This window comes from Euprymna scolopes, chromosome 24 (assembly GCF_053919585.1).
Source record: "Euprymna scolopes isolate OS-2025 chromosome 24, ASM5391958v1, whole genome shotgun sequence".
Lineage (NCBI taxonomy): Eukaryota > Metazoa > Mollusca > Cephalopoda > Sepiida > Sepiolidae > Euprymna > Euprymna scolopes.
This window is the reverse complement of record NC_136505.1, coordinates 82225464-82237825: the sequence shown is the minus strand read 5'-3', so window position 1 is coordinate 82237825 and position 12362 is coordinate 82225464. Positions and strand designations below refer to the sequence as shown.

The 12362-nt window shown below is 29.6% G+C and overlaps 1 protein-coding gene across 18 annotated transcripts in view; it reads left to right on the top strand.

Annotated features, from left to right (window-relative positions):
* Nucleotides 1–12362, top strand: part of LOC145246805 (serine/threonine-protein kinase 26-like) — a 203264-nt gene that overhangs the window by 172888 nt on the left and 18014 nt on the right. For 8 of the 18 annotated variants that reach the window (XM_080108607.1, XM_080108609.1, XM_080108616.1 and 5 more), the window contains exons 8-9: nt 9331–9444; nt 12198–12278. The exons of 2 other annotated variants lie outside the window; for them this stretch is intronic. In XM_080108607.1, the coding sequence (XP_079964733.1) occupies nt 9331–9444; nt 12198–12278 (195 nt within the window). The remainder of the gene's footprint in view (nt 1–9330; nt 9445–12197; nt 12279–12362) is intronic. 8 more of the 18 variants (XM_080108621.1, XM_080108610.1, XM_080108615.1 and 5 more) reach the window with 1 other exon arrangement.

The following is a 12362-nucleotide window of genomic DNA, read 5'->3' as shown; positions in this document are numbered from 1 at the left end:
TTTGAACAAATATTGCTATATATATATATATATATAATTCAAACCACTTCTAGTATTGCTTGTCTCTACATGATTTACACAGTCGAATATTTATTGAAATCAAAAATCCAATACAATCGCGCAAAGCATCATTAATAACTTTTAAAAAAATCTTATTTAGAAATATAATCAACTAGCGGGGGGGGGGGGGGTACCCGGCATTGCCCGAGTGTTTAGAGGTGTGTGTGCTCAGGCGGGGGGTAAATCAAAACAAAAGAATAAGCGAAGTAATCACCTTATTTAAATATTATAAAAAAAAATGTTAAAACTTTTTTTAAAAAATCGAAAAAAAAAAAAACAAGCAAAAACTAATGTAAGGCAAACGAACGATGTTAAAATTTTAGAAAAAGAAAATGCGAATGTGATGGAAAAAAAAAAACCCAGAAAAACGAACGTTAAAACTTCTTTAAAAAATCTGAAAAATAAAAACAAAAAAAACAGAACATAGCTTAAATAACCCTGTTTCAATAATAAACCTTTAAAAATCAAAAAAAAAAAAAAAGACATCTCACATGATTCGAACTCCTAACCTTTAGATAAAGTGTGCAAAAAAAAACCTGACATGTTACCCGCTCAGCCAGCAATACAGAGTAGCTTAAACATGTTTGAATTTATTTAAAAATATTAAAAACAGAATTAACACGTGTCCGCAATAAAAGTTAACTCTGCTGCGTCTATTTGACCCCATTAATGAGGTCAAATAGAAGTAGGGGAGTTAACTTTTGCTGCGGGACAGCTTTTGGGTTTGTTTACTCATGTTTCCCCAAGATGTTGAGGAGGGGGGAACCAGCTCCCCATTGTCCAGATTGAATAGCAATTGTCTGATATAAAGAGTTTGGCCCCACATTGATCAAAGCTGATTGCTTCTGGACGTTCCCCGGTGTAGTTGCCGGGAACACTGGGCTTTGAATTAGTTACGGTTTTATACAAAAATGCTGAACGAACACAAGATGGGCTGAAATAGCAATAATTTTGTAAAAATCGACATAAATAAATCTAGACACAACACGCGTTCGCAAATCTTTGATATTATGATCTAGGGGCTATATAAACAGTTCTAAGCGATAGTAACCCCCACCCCCCAGGAGCGTCGGCGAAAAAAGCTTTTTCGAGACATACAAAAAATTTGCCTTTTATATATATAGATGACTTCCAGGCAATGCTGATTAGATACAACTAGTAGTAATGTGTAAGTCACACACACACACACAAGAAGTGATAACACAATTTTATTAATATACAGATAATTGACTTCTTTTTTATCTTAAAATTTCCTGTCAATTATTAAGTGGCCAAAGTGCATATACTTGAAGAATACACGTCTCAAAATGGGTAAAATTAAATCTCTAGTTTTACACCATTTTCGTGTCACCTTACATTAAAATCAAAATATATAAACTTTGTCTAGAATCGCTATTCCAATTTTGATCAAAGTCTATTACATGATTTTGATTCTAGCAAATGTTTAAAAATTTGAAGACTAAGCTTCAGGAAGGAGTGTTCGGAAGAAATTTAAAGTCAGGCCATCTTACTTCATTGGTGTGTAATGGCTATGAATAAAATTTAATACAAATCTGAAATATTTGAATTTCAAATTGAAGGTTGTGCCCTCTAAAAACTCTTTACAATATTCTAAAGAAACTGAAATTTTGGAATATTTATTAATTGGTATGTGATATCTATTAAAATTTTTATTAATTGGTATGTGATATCTATTAAAATATTTATTAATTGGTATGTGATATCTATTAAAATTTTTATTAATTGGTATGTGATATCTATTAAAATATTTATTAATTGGTATGTGATATCTATTAAAATTTTTATTAATTGGTATGTGATATCTATTAAAATTTTTATTAATTGGTATGTGATATCTATTAAAATATTTATTAATTGGTATGTGATATCTATTAAAATATTTATTAATTGGTATGTGATATCTATTAAAATATTTATTAATTGGTATGTGATATCTATTAAAATATTTATTAATTGGTATGTGATATCTATTAAAATTTTTATTAATTGGTATGTGATATCTATTAAAATTTTTATTAATTGGTATGTGATATCTATTAAAATATTTATTAATTGGTATGTGATATCTATTAAAATATTTATTAATTGGTATGTGATATCTATTAAAATATTTATTAATTGGTATGTGATATCTATTAAAATATTTATTAATTGGTATGTGATATCTATTAAAATTTTTATTAATTGGTATGTGATATCTATTAAAATTTTTATTAATTGGTATGTGATATCTATTAAAATTTTTATTAATTGGTATGTGATATCTATTAAAATTTTTATTAATTGGTATGTGATATCTATTAAAATTTTTATTAATTGGTATGTGATATCTATTAAAATTTTTATTAATTGGTATGTGATATCTATTAAAATATTTATTAATTGGTATGTGATATCTATTAAAATTTCACAAATCTGAGGTATCTTTTTACCCCCTTTGCATACAACTAAATAATACTAAATATAGCCTCCGTTACAACCCCTTATACTTAGCGACTATGTTTCAAAATTCTTAATGATTGGTTAATTAGTTTGGAAATGTATCTTGTACATACAAATATATAAACATATCCCCATATCTAACACTATATATATAATATATATTATATCTTTTTGGTCTCCTGGTTTTCAAGACAAGAATTCACCTAGTCTGGTGGTGAATATTTAGTTAGGTTTACGTCTAGGGAAAAATATCCTCATGCCAGATTGTCCTGGCAAACCCCTGTGTACAGAGACTGTAAACACTTGAGGATAGTGTCTAGTAAGCATTCAGGTTCTCTCGTGTGTGTGTGTGTGTGTGTGTGTGTGTGTGTATATATATATATATATATATATATATATATATACTAGCAAAGGTACCCGTCGTTGACTGGGTTCAAAAGCAGCCTACAGAAAATGGACTCTGATTTATTAAAGTATGATAGGTGATGAAAAGGAAGGGTTGTAAATTTGGGTTGAATTTGGTTGGTTGGTTGTTTTTGTTTTACGGCATATCAACCCTTTTCGGGTTATTTAATGCCGAATCCAAAGATTTTGAAGAAAAAATTTTTAATAGAATATATTTGTTGTTTTCAAGTCGGTTCTATTTAATCCATAGTTGGAACCCTAACAGGTACTACCACTCTGGGTCAGAGTGGACCTGGGAGCAATGGTAATTAAAGGGTGGCTCCACACTCCCCAAAGCCCACAAGGCGGGGCCTCACCACTGGATGTAGTTTAAGGTCATATCCAGGACCCCCATTGAGGGACTTTTACCCTCTGCAGGGAGGCAGTCGGTGTATTCTAATACCCCACCGACAGGGCCGGGTTGAATTTGGGGTTATCAAAACCAAAGCAAAATATGATGGAAGTAAAAATAAAATAGATAAACCCCATAATTTATTATACCATACCTGTTCACACTGAAACACTTATTACAATATTCTGTGGATCTATATTAAAAAACCTTGTTAAACTTTGTGACATATTTCCATTCTATGGAGGTCATGTGCGAACGAACACCCAATAATTTTATTATACCATATTTCTTCAAACTGAAACATAATTATCAAAGTATACTTACGCAGATAGATATGAAAAGTCTTTATTAAAGTGTGTGCCTATTTCCATTCTATGGAGGCCAGGCGCGAACACAGACCCCACAATTTTATTATACCAGCCCTATTTAAGTTAAAACATACTTACCAAAGTATTCTCATGTACATCTATATCAAAAACACTTGTAAACGTTTCTTTAATTTTTTATTTCCATACTTTCTGGACCCAGACCCCACAATTTTAATGAATCACTGTTCTGCCAGATCAAACATACCCATTCCTATGTCTCGATACATCTTCTATCATATGTAATCAGTTTTTTAAAATAGTCAACCATATAGGAGCCTATTCATGACCAAACACACACACACACACATTCAGCTTTATATGAAAGATATATATATATATATATATATATATATATATATATATATATATATATATATATATATATATATACATTACTTGGTTTATTTATTTATTTTGTGCTTTTTGTTTGTAATTTTCCATTCTATTTCAGTGTGACGTGTGTGAATACTTGTTTAACCTGTCCTTTTCTCTGCTGTTTTAACTCTATTCATGGATTATCAGGTCTAGTAATCCATGATTATGAAATAACAATCCACGTTTCAACGGCATGTTTAGTTCCTGTTTTTGTTGTTTTTACTGCAAGTGTCCTTTTATTTTAAATGTTTTTTTTTATTATTATTATTATTATTTTTACTGAAGGTTATGTTAAGACAACCTGATCTTTTTGTGTGAGAATGACTTGAGTATCCTCTTCCCATTAAATGAGGATCAACCAAGATTTTTTTCTTTTTTGAAATAATTACTTTACTCGTAATTTGTGCTGTCTCATTAAAAATTTGTGTACTTAGGCAAAAACGTTCTCGGGTCTTATGACTGCAATGTGTACTTATTTTTCCCGCGTCAAGGTCACCTCTGTCTTGCTGCTGGCAATAACATTTACAAACCTGGTCATTCAGTTTCACTTGCGCTGATGTTAAACCACAGCAAGTGGTAGATTAAGAGACATCATCCACTCAAGAAACTTAGAAAAAGAGGGAAACTTGAATTAATGAGCAATCGCTTGTTTTTCTTGTCATTATCCTTAACCAATGTTCTTACGTGTGTGTGTGTTGCCAATGTTGATTGGATGATGGTTGGAAAATTAATCTTTTTTTTTTTTCTTAAATGCACATCTAAATAAGAAACTTATGAGGAGAAATGAAAATGTTTTAACCACAAACTTGCTTGAATGATGTTTGTTTTTATTCAGTTTTAAGACATTTCAGTTCGCTTCCCATCGTTTTCTCTTATTTAATTTTTTTTTCAATTACATCACCGTTCATGTGATTCTCACATCTTTTTTGTGATCTTCTCACCTTGTTATACAACCATTTTCTCCTTGAATGCTTCTAAAGATATTCAAATGAAAAATAAAAATTTTATTATATTAGTTGAACCCAACCTTCTATAGCCAACAGTGTCTTCATTTGATTAATTAAAATTCTAGAGGAGGGACGTCATGGTGATGGTTAGTACATTTATGCTTAAATGTTCATAAATAGTTAAAGTTGTTAAATATGTATTCAATTCAACATATATAATCAGTATATACTTCTAAGTAAAAAAAAATAAACAGTAAAGTGAGAGGAATGGAGTGATGTAAGTATGATAAGTTGGGGAACATCTATAACATCACAATGTATTCTGGCTTTGTAATCCTTGTAAGAACATAATTATCAACTAATGTCAAAGTTAAGAATTTAGATATTTAGCTAGTGGGACCAATGTCTTGACATTGTCTGGGAAAATTGAGGAAACCAAGAATTGTAATCCTAGAACAGACTATTTTCAGCCTTTAAAATATTAATCCTTTAAAATGAAAACAATCTTTGAATTAGAAAACAATAAAAACAAATATAGTGAATTAATAATTAGTTAATCTAATAATGTTGATCACATAAACACGACCACTTTATTAAAAATGTATTGTGAATTGGTGTTTTAATGCAGTGTGATATATGCAGTTTAAAATATAAAGATGATATAGCAAATACTGAACCAACGGGTCAAACAAGACCGTTACCTATAGTTGTAATCATAAACAGCTTATTTTTCTGTTTGTCTACTTGAAAGCTTGTCTCTAATAGAACCGTCGACAATGGACCACTCCCTCCCATCTTGATTAAGTAGCCATTGTTGGCTGGTAAGGTCTAGAAATAGTTTTAGTTTTATCAGTGAACACTTGATCATCTTGTCACTTCCAAATGAAATTTGCTGTTACAAAATTACAATGAGGGGAGAGAAAGTTTTATGTTTGTCTAAGAGCATTTTTAATTGTAACTGTTGGTGTTGACCAAACCCTAAACAGCAATGTGAATTCTAATTTGTGATTGGTTGTTCTCATTTTTTCTTTATTTTATCCTTTTCATCTGTTCTATTTCAAGAGAAAAACTCTAAAACCGTGTTGAATTTCACTAAATACTTGTTTTTTTGTTTGTTTGTTTTTTTTGCATCACTAGATTTATCTACTTGATGTTGATTGAACAGTCTTTTTTTTTTTTTACTTTGACATTTTTTTTTAAGGCTTAAATTTCTAACGAGTTACCCTTACTAAATCAGCAAGCCAACTGATGGTGGGGAGTGGGGCTACACATGCTATGGACTGTGATTAGTGAATAATTATCTCTTTATCTCTCTCTGTTTCACACACATAGTAATGAACCTTGCCATACGTTTCTATGTGTCAAATTATTTTTTTAATAGGATTTCTTCCAATTTTATTACTTTATACTATTGCATTTTTTATTCAATTAATATTAAATTTTAAAAATATGTAAGTCACAGAGGCGAAAAACAATTTTCTTAGATTTATTTTTCTGGTTGAAAATGTTAACTTTATTCTCAGACTGGTTACTATGCTAAAAAGTCTCAAATAAAAATCGTTTCAATAAAATGTTTTCGAGAAAATTGTGTGATGTGGATAGTGTTGTATTTGTTATTGCTTGCCTGTTTTATCTTCTGAAATTTTGTTATCAATTTTAATATTGACCTTGTGACACTAGTCCACCTGTGCATGTGATATCATTTTAACATATTTAAAGCATGCAAAATTATATAATTATCGTGCAATACTAGTGCTATTAAGTATTTTTATGTTGTGTAAACCTTAATGAAGAGAGCAAATTTCCATAAGTTCATAAAAAAGTTTTTATTGAAATACAATTATTTCTGACTTCATCAAACCTATTTGTGCCATACAAAATATGCAATTATACAGGACTATCAATAATTTTTATAATGAGGGCTTCATGGATGTCTAAGAGTGTCACCTGTACAGCTATAAAAACTACAGTTCAATATTCAACCATATTTTGAAGGGTTTTAAATCATTTTCTTCTTCCCATCGGTCTAAAAAAATATCAATACTTTTGTATAATTTTGTATATGTTGTATGTTAACTGTTAGAACCGTTTTTTATAGAAATTTGCTCAATTTATTAACTAAAGTTTTATCAAAATTAATAAAGAATTCTAGTATTGAACTATTGAGCCGGAACAATGTGAACCTTGTTTGTTTTATACAAATTTATATAAATATATGTATATAATAGTCCTTTTAGAAAGATGTTTCACATTAATTTTTATATAGTTTATATATGTATATATGGTCACCTTTTTAAATATATTCTTTTTCTTTATATATATCTTTTTATTTTGCAAGACAATAATGTTTTATGTGTTAAATAAATTTATTTTAAAATCTAAGCTTTTAGCAAAAACGTCATTTTTTTTTTTAAGAGATTTTGTTTTGTACTGGTATTGCTTGGAGAATAACCCCCCCCCCTCCTTCCTTTGATACAGTAAATTATTTGTCCAAATTCTCTATTTAAAAAAAAGCAAAAAACAAACATCACACCACACGGAAGCAGGCTTTCTTTTGAAACCATGTCTGCAACATCAAACGAATAATTTATTGTATCCATAGGAGGATTATCCTTTAAACAGTTAATACCAGTAAAATGAAAGGACTTGATTAAAAAAATGGTATTTTATGCTAAAAGCTTAGATTTTAAAATTTATTTTAAAAAATATACATTGTTATTGACTTTCAAATTTCAAAAATATATATCACTAGTGAGTCACTAGATGTAAGTGTGTGTGTGTATATATATATATATATATATATATATATATATATATATGTGTGTGTGTGTGTATGGAGGGGAGAAGTGGGTATCAGGTGTAGTTTTGGCAAAATTCTGGATGTGGGCAATCACTATCATATTTCAGCAATTTTGAATATGAAAAATTATTTTTGAAAGTCATAGGAGCTTTGGGGTTTTTGGGGTTTTTTTGTTCTAACTTTCTAGGCCACATGTCTACATGTGTTTAGACACATGTAGATCAAAAAGGTGTTTCAAGTTATTGTTGGTAAAAGGATAAATTGTGTGGATATTTACCAAATCAGTTGCTAGATGTTGGAGCTTTGATGAATCCAAGCCAAGGAAAGCAGAGCATTCCGGGTATGACAGGTGTTTGATAAAATAGATTTACTTGTTGACATATTTCTGAGCGGTTTCCAGACAATCAATATTCTGAGCAAAATTTCCAGACTGATGTGTGGCCACACCATATCAGCTGCATACAGTTCTAAAGAGAATGACTGGCAACCAGCGAACAAATTATTCTTGCTGAGTGATATGAAGACACTCAGTGTTTTTTTTTTTTTTTTATATTTTTTTTAAACAATTTTAGAGATGTGCTTTGTTCAATGCAATTTTTTGTTGACAGTAATGTCTAGGTTATGTTCGCAAAACCTTGATATAAGTGTTGAGGATGAGGAGGTTGGATTTTTTAATCGCAAAATTCACTTGTTCACAGTTAAAAAAAATCCAGAGTTGTTAGAATTGAATGTCCTTTACACCTACGGTCCATTAGGTTTTTTTTTTCTTTTTACCTTTTATAATATTGAATTGTAGAACTGAGGCCAAAGATAACCCAGCATTAATCAGGTCAAAAGAAATGCAAGTAGAATGATATTAATTGAAATAAATTTTGATAAATTCATAGTTTTTAACCCCAAGAATTAATTAGGACTCTTATGTACTCCTATTTTTGAACCTCATTTCTATTTTTATATTTCTATAATTGTAATGTTATAAAGTAAAACAGTATATTTTATATTTTAAAGTAAGTATTTTGTTTTGTTTAAATTTTTTAAATGAGGATAATTTGTAATTATATTATGCAGATTACTATTCTCATCTTGGTTATTATATTCACCATGTTTCAACTGATGCACCTGAAAAAGTGAAAAACCTAGATTGAATTTTTTCAAAGTTGGGAATCTAACCAAATTTTGAACTGAACCTTTTATTCAGACAAGATGAGGTTTATTCTAGCATTGAACATGCAACAGCGTTAACGATCAGTTTTAAGTAACATTCCTCAGGCAGTTGGTGGTTCAAGTGATGATTAAGAATAACATAACACTCCTATTCAGTCATGGTCGATAGACTATATACACCTGTGGATAAAATAAGTTTTAGTTTAAATTCTAGAGTTCAACAAAGGTTCTCAAGGTTGACAAAATGCACTTGAAGTTGAGAAGTTTCGTTGTCTGAAACATTGAATATAAAGATGAGAATAGTTGTCTGAACAATATAAATTGTCTTGCTTTGCTTAAATTCAACTCAATTTGTAGGTTGAACGTTCTAACTCTATGGTGAAAATACATCCTTTACGTCCAGCCCCTCCACCTCCAACAAAAACAACAGCTCAACCCTCTCAAAATGAGCAACGTTCCAGGAGTCCTTCGGTATTATTTTAAAAGCTGTAATTTAAGCTTCCAGCTTAACGTTTCTAAAATAAAACTGCTCTTTCTAATTTCTCAGAACAAAATATTTAAAAAAAAAAAAAAGTTGAATTTATCAGACAAGTGTTTAATATGAATCCATCTTTATTTTCTCTGCATGTACATTTGGTTTTGTAACTAAGGATATTTGAAAATGAATTCATATAATTCAAAGGAATTTATTCTGCTGCAAACATTGTAGTTTTTGTAAATGTTTATAAGAAAATTAAGTCTTTAAAGTTATTTTAAACAAACTAAAAATTTCAAGCTTGTTTCAATAAAAAAAACACCTGCCTCAAAATTATAATTTTTGATTTGAAAAAGAATATCAACTAGTTAATCTACTGCAGTCTCAAATTCCATTTGATGAAATAGATTTACATGATTAAACAGAAAAAATAATGCTCCAAGGTTACTGGAATTAATAAACAAGATGATCCTGAGAATAACAAGAAGTATTGTCAGCGCAATATCAGCCAAATATGCAAGGTCATAGTTTTGTTTTGCTCACTTGGAGAAATTTCTGAATAAAAAAAAAAAAAAAAAAGCGTAAACAAAAAACAAATGCTTGTTTGATAACTTCATTCTTTCCATGTCTCAAAAAGATAAATATTTCTTTGCTACTCTCTTTTCGGATATTCCTATTTCCTTTCCTCTCAATTTCCAAGCTTATTTCCTAGAAATATTTCTTCGTGTGAAATGCTTTTGAAATCTTTTCCATAAAATCTACATCAAATATTTTTCTTATTGTTGAAATATTGGTCGCATTGTGGAGAGATGTTAACTCATCACATAAAATCTATCTTATTTGCTCTCTATCACTTTTTAAAATTTAATGCTTTAAAATAAGATCAATAAAAATTCTAACCCTTTTTTTTCCACAGCAAAAACTTATGTTCTGTTAATCTCTTTTCGACATAAATTAGTCCAAGCTTAATCATTGGATTTTTCTGCTGCAAAAATCTTTCTCTAAAGTCAATTCAAATCACTTTAAAAAAAACATGTTCTTGCTTGATTAAAATCTTCAACCTTTTTCTTTCAGACAATTCTTTGTTTCTTTCTAAGCACTTATCTTTTTCTTAATATACAAATCAATTTTTACTTTCATTTCTTATAATTTTTTCAAGGTTCTTTAAATTAATTTCTTCTAACAATTAACTTTGACTTGGTGCTATTCAGCATCCAGTTTAATTATATTTTTACTGTATATATATTTAATGCAATTAATATTTCAGTTCGTTTATATTGAAGACAAAGAAGTTGAGGCATGTTTTCAAAGTATTTTTTTTCTTTTTTACAGCAAATATCTTACAAATGAAAAGAAAATATTGGAACATTTCTTCTATTTAACTTTTCTGTTCTACTAAACAATCCTTTTTTTGCTATAATGCAATTTAATATTTTTTACAAGATAGCAATTGGGATAATACTTAATGCACAAAAAATTTTCATTTAAATTATAAAGACGTTATGATGAAATTGTGTATACTGCATAGTTGAACAACTCATCAAAAGTGCATTATGTAAGGGCATTAGTTTTGGCAAATTTTTTAAAGGATGCTATTTCTTGGCAGTTAATAATTAATGCAGTTTGTTCTATGCTTGAACAATTCTGAGGGGGAAAAAATTGTTTCAAAATCATGCGAAGAGCTGTGTTGTTTTCTGCCTTTGTAGGCATCTATATGTGTGTTTGATACATGGAGATCAAAACGGTGTTCCGGGTTATTGTTGGCAAAATGATTAATTTTGTGGGTGTTTAAGTTAATTACTAAACAGTGAAACGTTAATGAATATAAGCCAGCAAAATGATTAATTTTGTGGGTGTTTAAGTTAGTTACTAAATGGTGAAACGTTAATGAATATAATTAAAATGTTATGTGTTTGATGGAGGATATTTGCTTGATTGCATGTCTGAAGAGGCATTCAATGTTCTGAACAAGATAGGGTTCATAATTCATGATGGAAATTCTAAGTGCAGTTGCACCATGGCTAAATACAGTTTTAAATAGATGATTGAAGATCTCACTAGATTATTCCTGACAATTTTATCTGCTTTGTCCAACACAAATTGCTGCTGAGAGCAATTTGTGTGTTTTTTTTGTTTTTTTTACATAGGCATCAACACTTATCAAAGCCAAGAGGCCACTCGAGGATAAGAGTTAAAGAGTGTACGGTAGAAATTGGACAATATAGTAATCATTAATAATGGAAATTTGGTAAATTTGTTAACTTATATGGAACGGTTCATCAAAAACTTGTTTACGTTAGACTTGAAGACAACCATATTGTAGTCAGCTCGAAAGCAGGAAAGCGGAACATAATTCCACAGGCGTGCAGTTCTAAGAAAGAGGCTTTGTTCATGGAATCTATGTTTAGGTTTAGGCACAGATGAAAAGTGGGGGAAATTATTGATAGTGTTTTTGACTGGACAAAGTGATTGAAAGTTTTTTATAGACATCATCATGGTTTATCTGTTTTTCAGAGATCCATACTTTTATCAAATAATAAAAATGATCTAAACAAATATGTCTTATTAAACTTAAGAATCGATTTGATTCCTTTTTCAATGACACAAAGAAAAATGACTTCCTCTTTTTATACTTGTTAATTTTTGCCTTAATTTTTATTTTTTATGCCAACTATTCATTTTATATATAAATTCTTAACATACCATTTTGATTAAAAGTTTTACAAAATGCATGGTGTTTTTCTTGTAGCCCCTACGATCAGGTCCTCTAAGCCATCATGGCCGAGCTGATTCTTCTCCAGTTATTCCTAACCATCAGAATGAGTACATTGTAAGTCTTATCTCATTCCTTATCCTAACCCAGCAACTAGTGTCTGCTTACTCGTTGTGTCTTACATGTGCATGTCTCAAATAT